Source organism: Myotis nattereri, assembly GCF_964212035.1.
Source record: "Myotis nattereri genome assembly, chromosome: 10".
NCBI lineage: Eukaryota > Metazoa > Chordata > Mammalia > Chiroptera > Vespertilionidae > Myotis > Myotis nattereri.
In genome coordinates, this window is record NC_138085.1 from 49,475,469 (window position 1) to 49,497,766 (window position 22,298).

General features: G+C 38.4%; 1 protein-coding gene across 2 annotated transcripts in view; it reads right to left on the reverse strand.

The window, feature by feature from the left end:
* Window positions 1-405: 405 nt before the first annotated feature.
* The window catches only part of PAPOLG (poly(A) polymerase gamma), a 40,720-nt gene continuing 18,827 nt past the window's right edge, over window positions 406-22,298 (reverse strand). The window contains exons 9-23 of one of the 2 annotated variants that reach the window (XM_081100690.1): window positions 20,013-20,151; window positions 19,104-19,176; window positions 18,205-18,325; window positions 17,765-17,849; window positions 17,306-17,359; window positions 14,817-14,936; window positions 14,293-14,402; window positions 12,327-12,448; window positions 11,924-12,096; window positions 11,447-11,535; window positions 11,145-11,365; window positions 10,553-10,618; window positions 10,082-10,138; window positions 8,369-8,463; window positions 406-1,966 (exon numbers count right to left, since the gene is read on the reverse strand). In XM_081100690.1, coding sequence (XP_080956816.1) covers window positions 1,837-1,966; window positions 8,369-8,463; window positions 10,082-10,138; window positions 10,553-10,618; window positions 11,145-11,365; window positions 11,447-11,535; window positions 11,924-12,096; window positions 12,327-12,448; window positions 14,293-14,402; window positions 14,817-14,936; window positions 17,306-17,359; window positions 17,765-17,849; window positions 18,205-18,325; window positions 19,104-19,176; window positions 20,013-20,151 — 1,655 coding nt within the window. In that variant the 3' untranslated portion in view covers window positions 406-1,836. Of the gene's footprint in view, window positions 1,967-7,042; window positions 8,464-10,081; window positions 10,139-10,552; window positions 10,619-11,144; window positions 11,366-11,446; window positions 11,536-11,923; window positions 12,097-12,326; window positions 12,449-14,292; window positions 14,403-14,816; window positions 14,937-17,305; window positions 17,360-17,764; window positions 17,850-18,204; window positions 18,326-19,103; window positions 19,177-20,012; window positions 20,152-22,298 lie in introns of those variants that run through there. The other variant, XM_081100691.1, reaches the window with a different exon arrangement.

The following is a 22,298-nucleotide window of genomic DNA, read 5'->3' on the forward strand; positions in this document are numbered from 1 at the left end:
TAGGAGCCATAGTACATTTTCGGAAATATACCACAGGAAAATCTTATGGGAAAAAATTCCCCTGAGTCCGGGATTATTCAATTCTGGATAGCTGTGGTCCCCCACCCCTATTTTTAGGGTCATGAACCATTTTGAAAAGGTGATGAAAGCTATGAATTTCTCCCCAGAAAAATGCATATAAATAAAAACATCTTATATACATTTGCGAAGGATTCCCTATGGTCCATGACACCCATTAGGAATTCTGATTTCAAAGCTGTGGAACAGTGGAAAATAATGTTAGCCCAGCTTCACTTTACTGCTTCTGCTAGAGGAGCATTTTAATATTACTAAATTGCTGTTGTAAGACAATTATTCTTATTGTAAGCACCAACGTAGTGTTTTATTTATTTATTTTTTGGTGTCAGGAGTGGGATCCAATGTAGTGTTTTAAAATTCATTCTCCTGCCCCAATGTGATAAGATTTCAAGCCACAAACCCTGTCTCTCAAATTGTCCCTAAGGGTAAATTAGCAGATAATTGTTTTCCTTTGATATATACTAATTTTCAGAACCAGTCACTGAAAAATGAGATTAAAATTTAACCCCTGTGAGATACAGAGGCAGAGAAGCATGGAACAGATTGTAAAATTACAGTGTGAAGTGGGGAGTGTTGGGGGAGGGGGAGGTAAGAGATCAACCGAAGGACTTGTATGCATGTATATAAGCAGAGCCAATGGACACAAGACACTGGGAGGGGTTGGGTGAGAGCATGTGCTGGGGGGTAGAGGAGCCTGGGGGAAGGTCAATGGGGGGAAAAAAAGGAGACATATGCACTGCTATATGTAATACTTTAAACAATAAAATAAAATTTAAAAAAAAATTTAACCCTTGTGAAAATGAGCATGTCTACATAATGAACTAGAGGCCCAGTGCATGCACTCGTGCACCGGTGGGGTCCCTTGGCCTGGCCTGCGGGGATTGGGCTGAAACCGGCTCTCCAACATCCCCTGAGGAGTCCCGGACTGTGAGGGTAGTTCTCGGGGGATGCACCCCAAAATCGGGCTCCCTCCTCTCTGGTTCTAATGTGTTACTTGAGAACTGCAGCTGCCAAGTCACCACAGCTCAGCAGCTCCTGCATTGAGGGTCTACCCCTTGGTGGTCATTGCATGTCATAGCTACTGGTCAGATGGTTGGTCGGATGGTCGCTTAGACTTTTACGTATGTAGATAGTTCTGACTTTTAAAAAAAGTATTTCTAAGTATAGTTTCACACCTGAAATCCAACACATTTACTTAGTCCCTCGTAATGTGATATATACTCCCAGATCATACTTTACCTTTATTCTTACTTGGAACCAGTACAATGGACGATTCCTACAATGGTAACAAAATGTACTGAACATTCTACCTACTGTTCTGGATAAAAACACTTCATTTTTGACCAAACCCACATCTTAAAAGCATTTCATCAACTCCCAGTTACCTAACAGGTGGAAGAATGCTATCTTTGAGAGGTCCAACTTGAACCACTGACTATATCTTAACCCTATGTTGAATGGACCCTTAAAACAAGAGAAATGACTACACTATAGTATAAGGTTTAGGCTTATTGCTTTCTTATTAAAGAAAAACTCCACTAATCACTCCAAAGAATCTGTTTATATATTAACGTAAACATGGATGTACAGGGAATTCTTAAAGAGACTTTGAAGACTGATAATAGAAGGGGAGAATAGGTAGATATTAAATACAAAAATGCAAATACATCACATATAAAATTTAATCAAATCCCTTACTAAAGAATTTTTCAAAGTTTGAAGTCAGGTGACAATTAGTCCTTTCATAATCATTCACCTTTACTTAAATAGAGAATTGGTAGAGCAAATCTCAAAATATTTGAATACAGGAAGATATAACGCTGCGGGCCTCTCCTCCCGGGGTGCGTAGCTCAGAGCGGCCTCCTGGGCCAGCAAGCGGTGATGGAGCCTGGGAAGAGAAAACCCAAAGATGATACATGGAGAGCAGATGACCTCAGGGCTGCACAGTCGGTACTCCCAAGGAAGGTAAAAGAAACATAAGGGGGGAAAAAACTACATAAGGACTCGGAAACAGACATCCCAGAGTACAAGGAGCAGAAGCTCAGGGACCCAGAGTAGAGGCCAAGTGCAGAGAGAGAGGGCAGGGGACAGAGATCGGCCACAGCTCCAGAGAGCATCCTCATGGGGACAGCGATAAGGAGAATCCATGGGGGAAAAGAAGGGATGACCAGGACAAGGAAACTGAAGGACAAGGCCCAAGAGCATAACTTGGAGAAGCACCAGAGCTGAGGCAAAGGCTGGGAGAGGGACCAGAGTCTGACTGAGAGCACCATGTGTGAAGGGAAGAACCCAAGCTGGCAGGCATGCACCACAACCTGTGGGACCTGAATATGCTCAGGCCGCCACCCTCCAAACTGACTTTCCTGAGTGCAGGATGCAGTCAGAATGGTAAACAAAGAAACTGAGGTGGAATTTTAAAGAGATATGGGACTGGCACCATCATGCAGAGGATGTAGTGAGGAGTAATGGAAAAGATAAAGCCTTGAGAAGGAAGTACAGCTACGACGAGGGCCCTGCCATGTGGAAGCTGGCTCCAAGGCTGGGAAGTGATGACTGTGGAAACTGAAAAGGAAGACATCAACTTAGAAAATGTTTGAGCTGACAACTACACGGCCAATTGTGAAGAAGATTTTGAAGACCATGAAGATGACTTTGAGGTTTGTGATGGAGAGGATTAGTTTGCACTAATGAGCCAGAATCGAGAGAATTGAAGAACTTTCCTCAGCCAGAAAAAAAGGAGACAAAGAAATTGAAAATGCATTAATGCAGAAAATGAAAAGACTGATGTACACAATTCCAGAGCCCATTTGTGGAATTTTTGTGGATTTTGCAACTGCCTCACACTGTCAAAAGAGTCAGGACTCAGGCCCTTAAGCAAAATTTGGTCTCCTGGGAAATTTGTGTAAGATATTGAAAAACAGAGATTTTCATTGTTTCAAAAACAAAAACAACAAAAATATTTAGATAAAGGAAAGAGTTCAGCTAAGAAAACAGCTTTCCTAAGCAAGAGAAGAACCGAAGCTGATACATGGAAAGCAGATGACCTCAGAAAACACCTTTGGGCTACACAGTCAGGCACTCCCAGGGGAAGTAAGAAACACAAGGACTTGGAAATGGATGTCACAAAGTCCAAGCAGCAGAACAAGGAGGCCAAGTACAGAGAGAGGGTGGGGGACAGAGACCAGCCACAGCTCCAGGGATCATACTTGCAGGGACAGAGACAAGGAGAAGCCATGGGGGAAGAGAAAAGCTGAGGGACAAAGCCTGAGGGCATGACTTGGAAAGCACCAGAGCCGAGGCAAAGACTGGGAGAGGGACCAAGAGCACTGCCTGCACAGGAGGAGTCCAAGCTGGAGGCCACATGCCGTAACCTGTGGGACTTGGGACGTGCGTGGGCCATCCCCCAAACTGACCTGCCGAGTGCAGGATGTGGTCAGAATGGTGAACACAGAAACCGAGGTGGAAGTTCAAAGAGATATGGCACCAGCATGAAGAATGTAGTGAGGAACAGTGGAAAATACAAAGACTCAAGAGGGAAGCACAGCCATAATCAGGGCCCCGCCATGTGAAAGCTGACTCCGAGGCCGGGAAGTGAAGACACTGAAAACTAAGAAGGAAGACAGTGACTTAGAAAACTCAGCTAAAAGAACAGCTTTGCTTTGCTAAGGAAACTACAACTTGGTTGTGGGATTCTGTTCCTGTCTTTTCCTCTATAAAAAGTGAATTAAAGGGGGAAGATACCAAGATGGCGGTGGATTACGTGGAAATTACAGTGACATTCTCCCAGGACCAAATTGGAATTACACCTAAAATATAAAAAAATCATCCTGAATAACCAACTGAAGATTAGCTGGAGAGAACCCTTATAACCAAAGATGTGAAAAGGAGACAACATCAACGCTGATAGGAGGTGTAGAGGTGTGAGGCTGGCTAGGCTCCACAGGCAGCAGCTGAGGTTCCGGAGGGGTATCTCAGTTGCGAGGGGCTTCCCTCTGAGAAGTCTGGGGAAGCCCAAACTGGGCTCCCCAGCCCAGAGCACCAGAACTGGGAAAGGCGTCCAAATAACATCTGGCTGTGAAAAGTACCAGGGTTCTGTTGGGCAGGGACAGAGAGCTAGAAACACAGACACACCCTTAAAGGGCCAACACACTAAATTTCGTTTGTAGCCACTTACCTGGGGCTCCAACAGTGGGAGGGCAGAGTGGACTAGAGCTGTGTGAGGAGAGTCTGGAGTTGATGACTCAGCAGGAAGAGAGCAGAGAGGGCAGCCGCTGGGATCCCTGTGCTGAGTCACTCCCCCACGCTGCAGAAGCCACCTATCTCAGGCAGACCTTTCCCATCAATGCAGCCTTAGCCTGGGGGGAAGAAATTGCCCCACCTGTTAGAAACCCTCTTACCCCACCCTACGGTTTAGGCTGGGCTGTGCTCTACAGTCTTGAGGCTTTTTAAGTGACTGAGACTAACAATCACCCTATAGATACAGGAGGATCTCTGGGTGCTTTGAGTCTTTGCCTGACCTGCCTTTGGGCCCTGGGCTAAGAAAAGCAGACCTGGGTGCACAGCTTGGTCCTTCCCCCATGCATCCTGACCAGCAGAGGGAGCCACAAGCTGTGGTTCATTGATAGCTCTAAACAGGGTACTCAAGGCCCATCACAAACAGCATCTGACATTGGCCTGAACCAGAGACCATTTGAAGAAGCCTCAAACCAATAAACCCAGTGGCCAGCTTTCTGACAACAAAGTAGGTTCTAATAAGCTCCACAAGCAGTATATCAACAGAGAGATACTGGCAGGCTCCAAACCCTGCAGAGAATTCCGCTTTGTGTGATAAGTAACTGCACAGCAGCTTGCATGCTGTGTTGGGGGTTGAGCTTCATTGTCAGCCAACCTGAGGATTGAACCCATGCACTAAAGAGCCAATAGCAATCAAAGCTAAATTAAATCAGGAGGGTCCATGCAACATTCACAAGGAACATTAGAGCACCCAGATCTGGTAACCAGGGAGATTGTGCCACTGGATCCCACAGGTTACCCACTACGTAAGGCCACCTACCAAGCCTGGGAGTTGTAGCAGATCTACCTGATATATAGAAACAAACCCAAACAGGCAGCCAAAAGAAATATGGGGAGACAAGCCAAAAATGAAAGAATAAGAGAAGAGCTAAATGAAATGGAGATAAACTATTTATTAGATATAGAATTCAAAGTAATGACTGTAAGGATGCTCAACAGCATAAAAAAAGATATAGAAACTTTGAAAAACAACTAGTCAGAAATAAAGAATGACATAGCAGAAATAAAGAATACAATGGAAGGAATAAACACAAGATTAGAGCAAGCTGAAGATCAGAACAATGAATTAGAAGATAGAGTAGAAAAAAACTCAGAGTACCAGAAAGAAAAAACAAAAACCAGAGGACAGTTTGAGAGCTGTGGGACACCATAACACATAACAATATCTATATCATAGAGGTATCAGAAGAAATAAGCAAGGGATAGATAACCTATTTGAAGAAATAATGGCACAAAACTTCCCAAACCCAGTGAAGGAAAAAGTCACACAAGTTAAAGAATCACAGAGTCCAAAGCAAGAAGAACCCAAAGAGTCCGCACCCAGACACATAATTAAAGACACAGAATCTTACAGGCAGTAAAAGAAAAGCAATTTGTTGCCTACAAAGGAGCTCTCATAAGGCTGTTAGCTGATTTCTCAAGAGAAACTATAGGCCAGAAGGGAACGGCAAGAAATATTCAAGGTAATGAAAAGCAAGGATCTGAAACCAAGACTACTCTATTCAGCAAGGCTATCATTAAAAATAGATGGTGAAGGAGCATCCCAGACCAAAAAGAAAGGCAAAAGGAATTTATCATCACCAAATTAGCATTGTAAGAAATATTAAAGGGACTGCTATAAGAAACAGAAACACATGCATAAAGAAAAGGGCAATAAATAAGTACCTATCCCATAATAACCTTAAATGTAATGGATTAAATGCTCCAATCAGAAGACATAGGTAGCTGAATGGATAAGAAAACAAGATCCACATATATGCTCTCTACAAGTGACCCACATCAGAATAAAAGACTCACACAGGACAAAAGTGAAGGGATGGAAAAAAATTTTTCCATGCAAATAGAAATGAAAGAAAGCTGGGGTAGCAATACTAATATCTGATAAAATAGACTTCAAAATAAAGGCCAAAACAAGAGACAATGAAGGTCACTACATAATATCCAAATAGAGGATATAACCCTGGAAAACATATATGCACCTAATATAGGAGCACCTAACTCTATTAAAAAAAACTTTTGGAGGACTTTAAGGGAGATATTGACAGCAATGCAGTCATAGTAAAGGGCTTTAACACCTCCACTGACTTCCTGGATAGATCTTCCAGACCGCGCCCCCCTCTCCCCCCCCAAAAAAAAAATCAAGAAGGAAACAGTGACCCTAAATGACACACGAGAACAGATGGTCTTAATTGACATTTGTAGAACATTTCACCCCCCAAAGCTGCAGAATATACATTCTTCTCAAAAGTGAATAACAGAATGATTATGTTTTTCTTGATCTTCTTTACTTTTAAGTTTTCCTTTGTACAAGTGAAACACTAGACTTTTCATTTCAGGGACACAAGGGTCACAGAACAGGAGTGGGAGAAGGATACTGTTCTTTGACCAGACTTCAAGTATTTCAATCAACAGTAAAGGGCTCACAAGAGAAAATGGACTATTATTACTCCATTGGCTAAAAGCTGTCCCATAAGTCCTATAAAATACACAACCAAGTATTCTCCCTGCATTATTCAAATGTACCATTTTGTTTTTCCTACTGGACCTACTGAATGTGGAGTGAAAGCTGAATAATATATACCAGCCATTCCTTGCTGTGTAATCTATACATTTTCATTTTAAGAAAAATTCAAGCATAATCCATATTTTAAAAATTAGACTAGAGACAATAAAGGTTTTAAAGTTTTCTCTTTGAAAAGATGGTATCTTACAGTACATACAAAAATACTCTGAAAATACATACGACTTCATTTACAAAACACTGAATCAACATATTACAAGAATTACATGGTTATGGATTTTAATAAACTGAGCATGCGTTCATGAAACTTAAAAAATATTACGAAATGCATTGAAAAAAGCAGTGTAAAAAAAGACAACTCATATAATTAAATAAAAATTACAAAGGTCCTGAGCCAATTAATGGTTGGTAACAATGTTATTCAAAAATGCCTTTGGGTTCCAATAAAATCCACTGCTTATTTCTGCATGCCTAGTCCGTGAAGAAAATGTGTGAAGTTGTGGGGTAAGTGATGGTCAGGAATTATCATGCCAATTTAAATTTACACCTCAAAAATACAAGTTTGCCATACTTAAAGGTATCTTATTGTTAATGCTGGAATGAGTTGCTACTCAGTAAAAAAATACCAGCCAGCTAACAAGAATGGCATGAGATATGATATGTAACAATTTCACCATTCATGTACTGATTTTTAGTATCCTGGTTCTATTTTGATAAAGATGCATTTTGAAGGCCTCCATGGGAGGCAAAATATAGAAAATTTATGTAATCACTAGACTAATCCTCCCTGGTAGCTATGGAACATTTGGACAGAAAGGCACACACACACACAAAATTTTTTTTTAAATATTCCATGTGCCAATCTGGAAAAAAATAACTTAAATCAATAGAAGACATTAAGTACATCTACACAAATGAGGAAAGCAGAAAAGATACCTCACATTCATTCATCTCATGTTTCACAAAGTGGTTTCAATGCTAAAGTAAATGTGTTAACATTTGGGAAATTACAAGACAACTTTTTTTTTCAACTTTTTCAATTTTATACAATGATTACAATGTAAGACCAAAAAAAAAAAAAAAAAAAAAGAAAAAAGAAAAGGAAAAAAAGGGGGGAGAGGGAGTTCAGGACTTGTTTTATCAGTGTCCAAAGAGCCAAGAACTGGTTCCCACAGTAGAGAATTAAGCATCAAAAGTTAAGGCAGTAAAACCTCCAACACAAAGCCATAATATTATAGATGACAATTTGACAGCACGTGATCCTCAGAGAAGTGTATGTAGCAATCAATGAGAGGATGCTACAGCATCTGCAGATCAAAGTGTGAGAGTTCAAAAACCACTTGAAGGTTGTCAGATCCATGACTATAACTTTCACCTTATTTTATGTATGACAGCCACTTCTATTTTTAAAAAAGTGGCTGCATCTGTATCACTAATGATTGCATATTCACCTAAATAAGGAGGCACTGCTTTTACCGATTAAGAGTCAGTCGAATAGAATTTTTGATGACACGAATGTTATTTGCTGGAACTGGAGATGATGAATCTGGTAGTTCTTTACTGGGCAGTCTCTATAGAAAGAAACAGAAACAAAGAAGGGAAAGCAAATGTAAGGCCCAACTAGTAAATCAGTCATAACTGAGTTTTTCCCAAATCCTTAATCTCCTCAATACTCAAGTATGTGTTGAATATTTTATCCCAATGTTCATAGCATTTCTTGTTTGGGGGACTTTTTTTTTTTTACAGTAAGAGATGAAAAGCAGAGGGATAGGAAGGATAAAAGTACAAAGAGTGTGATGCATATGAAAGAGGACTTTGTTAAATTAATCACTACTTCTAGACTGAGAAATACATAAAGAACATAGTCCTCAAAGTCAGGCAATGGTACAGAGAAATAAGAAGAGCTTGGTCACTAAATAGGAAACTCTTGGGGTGTGAGGTGTAAAAATTTGATGCGCGGTTATATCCCTCAATTGGTTGCTGTAACACTGTTAAAGTTTTCAGGACAACTGATTTTATAGTGAGCCAAGGTAACTTCAATGATGATGAAATTCAGGGACATGTATATTAGGGATTTTGAGAATACTAAAGATTATTAAATAATGAAGGCAAAGTCTGAGAAATTGAGAAATGAAGACACCTAAAACACAGACACTTGTGTAATGGAAACAGTATGCTAGCTTCATGTCAAAGATGATTGCAAGAGTTAAATTTTCTCTCATGTTACCTTGGCTCAACAAATACCTGATAGCCACATCCACTCAAAATTAACATGAACAATTTCAAGCATATATATAAGTAGAAAATAGGACAATGAAGGCTTAGATGCCACAGCCAAGACTCAAGACATTTTGCCACATTTGTTTGGTTTGTGCTCTTACCCTTTGTACATGAACTATTTTAAAGCAAAACCCAGACATGTCATTTCATGCTTTCATACTTTAATATCCATTTCAAAGCTTTTTCTTCCATTATCACACCCACATTTTTTGTAACCCACTCTTATGTTAAAAGCAATTTTACAAATTCTACAACTAATACAAAACATGATGATACTTTCCATTTTGCTTTAGAACCTGCTAGGGTGACAGCTGACTGAGAAGAAGCACTGTATTTTTTAATGGGGGATTGTGAGTGTGAAAATAAGCCATTTTGTTCTTTGTTCACTATAAACTCTCAGAGAAGAACTATCTCTGATTTACACAAGGCTGACTTTTGAGGACCTGCTTATCAGTTTACCATGCTTACTTATATTACATTATTAGTTTCAAATGGTATTCTTTGAAAAATAATTTTTAAATTGAGGTTTAGAGGCTCTTTAGCTCATGTTTTAAGAACTTAGTATGAACAAAAGATATATTATCAAGTGTTGGTAAGAAATTACTATGCTGGGCACTAAACTACTTCTTTAAAGGTTAAGTAAAAAACAAAGGTTGAACATAACATGAATAAATCATGAAGTCTTAAACTACTTCGTCTTTTTTAGACTTTTGAGGTACATATATTTAGGATCATATACCTTGTTTGCTATTTCCACTCTCAACTATACTGCTGGTCTTTGAGGATAGGGACAAAATCTAATTACCTTTTCCCTTCACCCAGTGCTAAGCTCTTAATAAGCTTTTTGTACCTATACATTAACTATGCATTTTAACCTACTGATATCACCTATCAGTAAGACTGTTTTACCTTTTTGCGTGAAGTATCAATAGTTGGAATAGGCATACATTCTCCTCCAATGGCATCCTAAACAAAAAGAAGAATTACATACAAGTGTAAACTTTCTCTCCGATATACAAATGCTTATTTCTATATGAAATAAAATATAATAAAACTCTACAGATAGATCTGACCCACTTTCAAATACAGTACTTTTCCTGGTACATGCCTCATTAAAAGTATTTTGGCCCTAACCGGTTTGGCTCAGTGGATAGAGCGTTGGCCTGCAGACTCAAGGGTCCCAGGTTCGATTCCGGTCAAGGGCATGTACCTTGGTTGTGGGCACATCCCCAGTAGGGAGTGTGCAGGAGGCAGCTGATCGATGTTTCTCTTTCATCGATGTTTCTAACTCTATCCTTCTCCCTTCCTCTCTGTAAAAAATCAATAAAATATATTTTTTTAAAAAAAGTATTTTGAAGCACACCATTATAATATATTTACCACTGATTTTCTTTTTCTGTTTTCAGCAGCACGTGATTCCTTAAACTTTGATTCAAGTCGAATAAACTAAAATATAAACATTAAAATGATTGCTATTATTACCTACAAAAAAATATACAAAAACCTATATAAACTAAGAAACTATTGATTAGGCTATCATCAAACCTACTTACAAACATATAAGAATTTATATTAGCCTGAATTCAACCGACCACCCTTAATTTCTAGTTTGAGTGATCTTTTGGTTAAAACAATTCAGTTTATAACAAATAAAATAGTTTTACCACCCTCTACTGGAGGCAGAGGAGATCTACATTATAACACACAAATACGACTGTTTAGTTGCCAATAATGACTTCTGTGTAAGTCAAGAAGAAACTTATATTAATCATTCAAGTTTTCAGATACATTAATAATTTGAATTTAGGATGAACAATTAGAATTGTTCCTTTAGGGTGAGCGTAAATATTCTTTTGAATAGTCAAATCATAATAGAACACTAAGATAGCTATGGAGAATTATAAATTTTTTTAGTACTCTCTTAATTTTAAAAAAATCAACTACTGAATCACCACTAAAGTTGCAACTTTACCTTTTCTATATCTTTTAATCTCTTTGAAGACATATCTATAGATGGGGAATGGGACCTTTTGGGCACAACATTTTTAGTTATATTTGCCATCCCATTTAGATGTGGTTGTCCCTGGATAGGGTTGTGGGGTGTTGTGATCCTAGGAATAACATTTCGTCCTACTACAGTAGGAATGGTGCACACAGCTGGGGGTGATACAGCTTTTACTACAGAGTCAACTTCTGAAAAGGAAAAAAAGAAAGACTGTAGTAATTAAATATATATGTAGTAGAATCATTACTAGCAAAAGTGTAGATACCTACTTGCACCAATGACTGGAATAGATAGTCCTTGAGCTGGCGGAACACTCAATGGCTTTTCCACAATCACAGCAGCGGGTTCAGTGTTATTCCTATTAACAGTGTTAAATTAACATCACTAAATGACTAAAATTTTACTTACTTAAAAACACTTTTAACATTTTAGGATTACTTCTTTCGAGTACTCCTACTTTAATATTTCATTGAGAAGAGAAAAGGGGAGAAAAAGGCAGATGACCTAGTGAGAATTAAGAGAAAAATTTTTCAAAAATGTGCATTTCCGTGTACTAATCTAGTCCCAAATATTCATAAACCAATAGTATGTCCCATAAGATTATCAAAAATTCTCCAGTATTTCTAAACTAACTGGTAAAAATAAAATAATTTAACAATTTTAAAAGGTATTTAGAAAAGGTATAGAAAAGTTTACATTATCCTCAAATAAACTGAAGACTGAAAGGACAATTTTGAAATACAGACCTTTCTGTTTCTCCTGAAGGAGAAATATCAGGCTTGGAAGGTTTGTTTGTAGACACTGGGGAATTAAAAGGTGTTCCATTATCAGTGTCTCTAGAGCTATCCAAACAATTGCCATCCAGAGATGATCTTTTGGATTGAGGTCCACTTGAACGATTGACATCAGAAAGACTTTGCTGAAAGGGGGGGAAAGTTTTTAGGATTTCAAAAAGCAAATGAGACAACTTTTCAATTCTGAAATACATATAAAACAAATTATCTTTTGTGATGAATGAAGGTGAGATTTTGGTCTTAGATTGAATTGTCTGTACTGCCCCTCTTTCTTTTCAATGGGTTTTGGAGCTGTAAGAATGCAAATCAAGTGGTTCCCTGGAACCATACTGGAGAGTTAAAATTACAAACTCACCTTTTTCTTCTTTTGAAGGATCTCTGCTGGAAGATAGTGATGAAGTTGTTTTTTTTTAACATGAGTTGCTTCAATTTTCATTCCCTCCTTTAGCATGTTTATATTGTTTGCCTGTCTGTACACTGTAACAATATCAATAGGTTAAATGGAAACTTCTTTCTGAGCCAAGAACTGTTTTCTTTTTCTGAAATGCATACTACTCATCACTACACAAACACAAATAACCCCTTTTACAGAACAAGTATTTCTAAAACATTTTCACCAGGTCACAATCCTAATCAAATACTAGCTGGTTTTCTCATGTCCAACTTCTAAGACTTTCTCCAAATAATATCTCATTAACAATATAAAAATATGAAAAAAAGGTTTTATTTAAATCGTTTTCTGCTATTTTCCCAAAAGGAAATCTCTTCTCAAAATTACTACAAGGTCTAAGCTAATCCTTATACCAAATATCCAAGATGCAATCCAAGCTCTCCCCCTCCAGGAAGCTTCTTCTACTACACCAATCATGGAATGTCAGAAACCATCTAGAAGTGCATCCTTATTACTCAGATGGGGCATGAGGCTCGTCAGCCCTGGACACCTTTGCTGGGATCAGAATACACACAACCCTAGATTCGCACCCTAGTGCTTTTCATACCTTACAAGAAAACCAGTTTTATTAACTACCAAATAATGTAATGTATGTTAACTGTGATTAGCCAATCCTGTATAATAAAAGCTAGTATGCAAATTGTCCCCACCCCCCCGCCCCCCAGGAGTTCTTCCAGGAGTTTGACCAGGGGGCGGGACTGGCTGGAGGAAGGGAGGGAGTACACAGCCAGCCGCTGCCAGCAGCTAGGGAAACTACCAGTACACAAATATTGTGCACTGGGCCTCTAGTTACATTATAAACTTTCTGAAGACAGGGATGGAAAGCTTCTATTGCATGGTAACTATTGTGAAATATGGTAAATCATTTTATCTCTTGGGGTTTCAGTATTTCTACCTAGAGAACATTTTATAAATTTATAATAAAGTTTCCCAACCTCTTCATTTTTGAAAACTGAGCTCAAATTAGAATGGGAAAATTTATATCTGTTTTCATTCCAGATGGCTGATAAAAGAATCACCAGAAGTGCTTTTCAACTTGCAGATTCTCTGGCTCCATTCCCAGAGTTGTGATTCAGTAGTACTAAGGTGATATAAGGAATATTCACTTTCATGATAAACGTGAGGGCTAGTTCAAAAGAATTTGGAAATCTCAGAGAAGTCAAATCAAGAATATTGATAGTATGAATGTACACTATTCCAGATTAAGACAACTCCAAATTTATAACAGATATATTAAGATATTTCAAAGAGGTGTTATTAGGGAGCTTAATGTGAAAGACACTCTTGAATAATTGTGAAACATTTAGCAAGCCTGCATTGACTAATACATATTTTATGTAAAAAAAAAAAAAAAGTAAAAATTAAGTCATTTTTATGACTGTGATTACAAGCCCTGGCTGTGCACACTAAGAATCACCTGTAGAGTTTCTTTAATCTTCTTTCTGTTTTAAAACAGATAATACATTCACATGGTACAAAACTCAAAGGGTTCAAGGGTATTCAATAAAGTCTCCTCATCCCTGTCCCCTGAACACACCTAGAAGCAACCAGTTCTGTTAGTTTTCTTTTTTAAAAGTATATATCCTTCCAGAAATATTCTATTTCTAAGCAAGCATGCATATATTCTTTACTTATATAAATGGTAGTGTACTATACACACTGTTCTGCAATTTCCTCTCCTATTGAATATGTCATGGAAATTGTTTCAACATGCCTTCACTTTAATAGCATAGATTGTCATAAAATGGATGTATCATATTCACTTAACCAACTGTAGAACTTTAAAAATTCAGCCAGCCAGATCCTAGGCAGATAATACTGCATTAGAGCCAAGGTTGAGAACCATAGCTCTATGATGATAAAGTCTTACCTGTATCAGTAAATGACTGTATATCATATGTCAAGTCTATGTTAACACTTTCTGCATTCTCTACTCTCCGAAAAATTATTCCAAGGAACCACATTGATACGTAATTATTGCTGTAAAAAAATTTTTAAATTTCCATTAATTCTTTACACTTTTATAAATGCTATTTGGTAATTTAAAAACTTGGGGTTTTGTAAAAGTATAAATACAAATTTCAATGGTTTGGCCAAATTCTTAAAACTGATGCCAAGAACATTGGTAAATTACACTGTTTTGTTAAAAGGATTAAATGGCTTTGAAAATGACATACTGAATATATATTTAAAGATGCCCCAATTATAGTGATGGAGTTTTTGCTGTGGTCCATGGGCTACCATGTACTTTGTTTTAATGAATTACTACTCAAATACATAATGTATCATGCCCCAGCAATGCCTGTTAAACAACAGGTTCACTACTCATCTTAAACAGTGTATGTCAAATAACATTATTTTAAAAATATAATATTAAAAAAATAATTAACTCACTCTTTATAATGTTCCTTATTTCCTGGGAATGACTGGGGATTTACATGGGCAAGAGTAATAAATTCATTCCGTTCCAAGTTTCCAACAAGCACACGGATTTTAGATTCTACTAATCCAACCCTAAAATACAAGACAAGATTTTTCCATATAAATTTGGAAATACATCCAGGTAAACCAAACAGCATTATCAGCTATGATGCTTTACATATTCATTTAAAAAATTCAATCCAATATATTAGTGACTTCAAAATACTATTCAAGTAAAAATGACAAGTTAGTCAATTTCTTTTTTTCCCTTTTTTAAAAAGAACTCATTTATTTAGTGCATTCCTGATCTAAAATACCTACCTGTAAAGACCATAAAATAGTCATGATTTGAACATGGTTAATTTGTTTCTAAATCTTTTTCCACTTTCAAATTTTAAGTCTAAACTAGAGGCCCAGTGCACGAATTCATGCACAGTAGGGTCCGGCCAGCCTGGCCCCAATCGGGGTGGATTGGGGCTGAGCCTGTTGGGAGGAGATGGCGGGAAGTTGGCTGGCTGACTCACCCTGATTGGGGCCTGATCAGGGCCTGGCAAGCTGAGGGCGAGGCCGCAGGCGATTGGCTGGCAGGCCCCACCCCTGACTGGGGTTAAGGGGCCGATTGGGGGCGGGGCCAGCTATGGGGAGGGGCTGTGGGCAGTGAGCCAGCTGGCCCACCCCGAATGGGGTGGCAGGTGCTGATCGAGGGCCAAGCAGCCTGGGGCAGGGGCCATGGGTGGTTGGTCAGTAGGCCCTGCCCCTAATTAGGGTGGGGGGGCCAATCTGGGGTGGAGCCGGCTGGGGGAGGGGCTGCAAGAGGTTGGCCGGCCAGTCCCACTCCCTATTGGGGTGGGGGTGTGATCAGGGGCAAGGTGGCTGTGGGGAGGAGCTGCAGGCTGATCAAGGTGGTGGGGGCCCATAGAGGGTGGGGTTGGCTGGGGGGAGGGGCTGCGGGAAATTGGCCAGCCTCGTCCCCCATTGGGGTGCAATCGGGGGTGAGGCTGGCTGGGGGGGAGGGGCATTTGGCCAGCCGGCCCCACCCTTGATCAGGGTGGGAGAGTATGATCAGGGGTGGGCCGGCTGCGGGGGGAGGTGCTGCGGGAGGTTGGCCGGCCGGCCCCACCCCTGATCAGGCTGGTTCGCTGGCCACAGTGGGCATCATAGTGACTACTTGTTCCAGCCGCTGGCTTTATATATATATATATATATTCTAAAGCTAATCTCAGAGGGAAGTGGGCAGGGGGGATGGGAAGAGATTAACCAAAGAACTTATATTCATACTAGAGGCCTGGTGCACGATATTTGTGCACTGGTGTGTGTGTGTGTGTGTGTGTGTGTGTGTGTGTGTGTGCGCGCGCGCGCGGGCGCGGGTGTGCCCCTCAGCCTGGGACCACTTAGGGGATGTCTGCTTGGCAGTCGTGGACATCCCCCAAGGGGCCCTTAGCACTGCCACGGTGGCGGGAGGCCACTGCGCTCACCAGCCATGAGCCCAGCTTCTGGCTGAGCAGCACTCCCCCTGTGGGAGCGCACTGACTACCAGGGGGAAGCTCCTGTGTTGAGTGTCTACCCCCTGGTGGTCAGTGCATGTCATAGCGACCAGTCATTCCCCCATTCAGTCGATTTGCATATCAGCCTTTTATTATATAGGAGGCTATGCATAGCCCATGGACACAGACAATAGGGTCGTGAAGACCTGGTGTGGGGCGGGATCTGGGTGGAGGAGAGAAAAGGGGGGAATTAAGGGGACACCTGTAATACTTTTTCATCAATAAAGATATATTTCTTTAAAAAGGGTAAGATATGTTTAAATAATGTGACCCAAAAAAGCTAGTAATTGACCCTTAATTTATGAAATACACATAAAATACTCTTTTAACGATAAAGATTTTTTTAAAAAGGCTAAGATTTTCACAGAATTGATACTAGTTATTACATTTAAAAATTCACTAAAATCAGATCAGATACTCCTAAAATATCCAAAGTTTCATCAGATTTCTGCAACTTTCTATCTCACTTAAGAAATGTGACTGCTGTCAGCTATCATATTAATTTAATGATTTTAAGAATTAGAAAGACTAGCTACAAGAACACTTTTATATTTTTTTTAAACACTAGAAAAAGCTTACACATTTTAATTTTGTGTGCTCCAACAGTAGTATACAAAACACTGAATTATTCCTCAAGGTAATCTAAATGACAGGTTGGCAAACTTTCTCTATAAAAGGCCAGATAAAAGTTTTAGCCTCTGTGCTCCATTGTTTCTGTTGCAAATGTTCAACTCTGCCTTGTAGCAGGAAAGCACCCATAAATATATAAATCAGTGGGTGATGCTCCATGGTCATGTACAAGTCATTAATCAGATTTAATAATTTTGAAAATAGAGAAAGTGTTTATGGTGGTAACATATTTATATGGTGCTTTACCATTTATAACAGTAGGTAGAGAACTTGAAATATAAGTCTTACCACTCTAGATGGTTTTCTTCTGTTGATGCACTGGCAGTCAATACTATATAATGTCTATGAAAAATTTTTAGCAACAATCAGGGGAATAAAAAGCAATAAAAATTGTTAGTGTCTGCTTTTCCATCTTTTTCTTTCTCCCAATGAACAAAAGAGCTAATGCAAGCACACAATTTATGAAAATCAAAACATACTTTAATTTTTACAAAACTAATTCTAGACACTGCAATGAAAAAAATAATTCACTACAAACAAAAAAACCACTAACAATGGGTTATATACTGTACTACTACAATATAGAAACTCATCACTTAGGAGTTCTGGTAACCTACTCTCACTCATTTGAAATATATGTGACAATTGTGACCTATCATTTATTAACTTTGTAATAAGTTTAATGTTATTCTTTATACACACACACACACACACACACAAAAAAAAAAAATGGAAAATTTCAAATACCTATACTTTTGAAAAAAATTTGGTGGCTCAAGTAGTTTGGACCAATCTGATTTCCCTTGAAGAATTTCACCTGTGACTGCAAGACCTAAGTTTAAAGAGAGAGAGAGAGATTTTAAACAATGACTATCATATTATCAGCTCCTGCATTATTGTATTATGCTACCCGCAAACCTCTAACCCCACCAAATTCTTGATTAAAAAAAAAAAAGTAACTTTATTATGTTCTTTCTCAGAACACAAAAGTCAACTTCAACCAGATTGGGCTGATTCTATTTCTGGCCTTAATATTATATTTTGGAAAACCAAGTACTAAAAAAATAAATACACATTTCAAAGAATTTTAAGAAATAACAGGCATAAGTAACTACAAAATAGAATAAAATTGTTGTCAACCGAAACCTTGTGGGAATATGTAAGGGCAATAGGGCCAATAGGTTTACCTTGTTTAAATTCTTCTACCATTACTGTTCGAGTTGATGTGGACACATTATACGTAGAATTCTGTTGTGGGTAGGCAGGGGTGATTATGGGCATGAGATGATACCTATCTGATGGATTTACCTGTGAAATTAGAAGCAGAATAATTGATCTATTCTCCTATTTCAGTTGTCCTCACTTCATTTCCCCAAAAGTCTGAAGAATATGAAATATAAATTTAATACTACATTTCCTCAATTCTAAAAAGTACATATCCCATCCCCAACTACATTTATTTCTGAAGTCAGATGTGACTGACAGACAATGGAAACTCTGCAGAAGTTTATTTTTCCCCTGAAAAGCTGTTAAATTGATGGTGCACTTTATAAACAATAGTCTCTTAGAACCAGGGAAATACAGTATCATAGCTGCAAATAAGCATTATCTGGTCCAATGGTTCTCAATCCTCTTTCTGCACCTATTCATTGAGTGACTTCCCCTATGTTACTCAGAGAAATGAGCAATTAACTCTAAAAGCAAATTAAAATGCAATGTGAGACTTATGCTATTTTGGAACCATGAATCTGCTTTTTAAGTTATACTGCAAAGCAAATCTTTTACATATATACTTCAGTACTGTATTAGAAATTATCTGTAAGACAGTTTTAAAAATAGATTATGACATTTTGGTTGATACACCCACTCCCATAGTCTTATATGGGTGATTTTTAATGACATAACATTTGGATTATCATTGGAAAAACACATCATCTGCACCAAAAAACACAGCAGAGGAAGGGAAGGGCTATAGTTACATTAGAAAGAAGATGAGCAGGCACAAGGAGAATTATCTTTAGATTATAATTTAGAGAACTGTCCTTTTCATAAAAGACTTAATGAAATTCTATAATAAGTCACTTACCCGAGGATCCCAAACAGGCAAATTCAAATTGCTTTCTTCTGGTTGCTTCAGCAGTACAGGATTTGGCCATTCCCTAACATAAGACAGATTAGCTCACATAGGACCTCACCTCGGCAACCATATGAAATGTTAACATCATTTGACTTTGTTCCAACTTTCATATAGCAAATGTTTTGGGTATTGGGCATTTAAAAAAATGGAAAAAAGTGGATCATTTTAAAGCAGTGTTCTCTGAAAGGGTAAATACAGCTTTGCCCATTAGCTGTATCTAATTTAAATCTAAATTTTTCCTTTCCTTCTCATTTACTTTCATGTATTAACTGTGACAACAGCAACAATTAATATTTACTGAAAATACTCCTAACAAACCCATGCAGCAGCTATTATTATTATTATTATCTCTATTTTACATGAGGAGATCTTAAATGACCTCGACATAGTAATTGGCTAAGTATTGTGACCACTCTCTCAAGCTAAAGATGCGCATTTACAGACCCCTGGAAAGTGACATCTGGTGTCCCAACACTCCCTCTAATTTGATGTTTTTAAACTTTTAACGAAAAAGAAAAAAAAGAATATAAGCCATGGATGGCGTTTCTAAATGGTTAGAGCATTTGCACATACACCCAAGGGGTCTCGGGTTCCATTCCCTGTCAAGGGGCCATACCTGGGTTGCAGGTTCAGTCCCCAGCCCTGATGTTTCTCTTTCTCTCCCCATCCCTCCTCCCTCTCTCCCACTCTATCTAAATCAATGGAAAAATATCCTCGGGTGAGGATTAACCAAAATAAATAAATAGAAAGAAAATGTTAAGACAATTAAAAAAAAATCTATACATAGCTCTTAAATTTCCAAAGTTCCAAATAGGCAGAGGTTAGTAAATAAGTGAAAGTATGCAAATGAATACTTACCACTTGGAAAAAACTAAAAAGAACTTATGAACTAAAGTAGAAGCTGCTGCATTTGGATATAATTGGCAAGTTCTTGCAACTAGCATTGCCCAAGAGACACCACCAAGGAATCCCAGCATGTTGGAATAAATACCACGTCCTATAAAATTAATATATTTGTTAATTATTGTTAGGAACTACTATCCATGTCATTCAACTGTAAAAAACAGGATTACTTCCTTCATAAGACTGTTGCTTAGAACTCTTTCCCTCTATAGAAACATTAAAATCTCCCAGCCAGTGTGGTTTAGTGGTTGAGCATCAACCCATGGACCAGGAGATCAGGGTTTGATTTCAGGTCTGAACACCTGCCCGAGATGAGGGCAGGATCCCCAGTAGGGGGCGTGCAGGAGACAGCAGATCAATGATTCTCTCTCATCATTGATGTTTCTCTCTCCCCCTCTCCCTGAAATCAATAAAAAATATATTGAAAAAAAACCCCCACAAATCAACAAGTAGCCGAAACCGGTTTGGCTCAGTGGATGGAGCGTCGGCCTGCGGACTGAAGGGTCCCGGGTTCGATTCCGGTCAAGGGCATGTGCCTGGGTTGCGGCACATCCCTGGTGGGAGATGTGCAGGAGGCGGCTGATCGATGTTTCTCTCTCATCGATGTTTCTAGCTCTCTATCTCTCTCCCTTCCTCTCTGTAAAAAATCAATAAAATATATTTAAAATAAATAAATAAATAAATAAATAAATAAATAAAATCAACAAGTAGACCTTCATGCTAGGCCTAGTCTTATTGGTAAACCATAACCTGCTTACCATAGCCCCCTACTTTGCCCTCCAATACAGAAACCCTTATTCCCTATCTCCGTTCTGACTGCCCAACTAGACTCCACTGATATGACATTGGAATCTCCCACATTTCAATATTTACGGTTGAGAAAGAAATGAAAAAAAGGCAAGATATCTGGAGAGTTCTATAAGTAGGGAAGAATAAACATTTCATTAGTAATCATATTCACTGGCATTTTAAAATCAAGTGTAAAGCTGGGGACTAAGTTTAGTATTTTGCATAATTATTCTGCATAATTTGCATAACTTTAGAATTTTCCATAAAGCACAGCACATCACTGATATTACTCAATTCTCATATGATTGTTTCTTATAGCAATCTATAAAAAAGCATTACCATATTTCAGCAAACTTAAGATCCTTTTTCAATTATATAATATAGCATGATTTTATATCCCATTAAGCAAACAAGAGAAAAAATACAAATGTTTATATATCAATTTCAGATATATTAAATGTGAAAGATAAGCATCTAAGAATTAACAAAACATGGCATTTAATCTGTAAGGGAAGACAAATTATTGTGATATCCTCTCAGTGTAAATTACTTTATCCTGACTATACAAGGTAACTGAGCCAAAAGACACATTCTACTTGCTTAAGGTCTTTTTAGATGTGCACTAATATTATGGTAGCTACTAGTTACATTTGGCTATTTTTTTTTGAGGGGGGGGGGGGTGGGTGTAACAGCTTTTATTGAGACATCATTTACATACCTTAGGATTTATCCATTTAAAGTATAAAATTCAATGGCTTTTAATATATTCTTCACCGAGTTGTGCAATCATCAACTATAATCAATTCTGGAACATTTTCATCACCCTCAAAAGAAACCTTTAACATCACATTTCCTGTGCCCTCCTGCCCCCCCCCCCCCCCCCAATCCTCCATAACTTAGGCAACCTATAATCTACTTTGTCTCTATAGATTTGCTGTTCTGGACATTTCATATAAGTGGAATTATACAATATGTGGTCTTTTATGACTGGCTTCTTTCTTTTTTTTTTTTTAAATATATTTTATTGATTTTTTACAGAGAAGAAGGGAGAGAGATAGAGAGTTAGAAACATCGATGAGAGAGAAACATCGATCAGCTGCCTCCTGCACACCTCCTACTGGGGATGTGCCCGCAACCCAGGTACATGCCCTTGACCGGAATCGAACCTGGGACCTTTCAGTCCGCAGGCCGACGCTCTATCCACTGAGCCAAACCGGTTTCGGCATGACTGGCTTCTTTCATTCAACATAATGGTTTCAATGTTCATATATGTTGTAACATATATCAATAAATACCTCATTCCTTTTCTATTGCCAAATAATACTCCACATTACAGGAATAGCACTTTTTGTTTACTGTTCATCAGTTTATATAATGCGGTTGTTTCTACTTTTTTACTATTATGAATAAAGCTGCTATGAACTCTTGTGTATCGGTTTTTGTGTGGACATA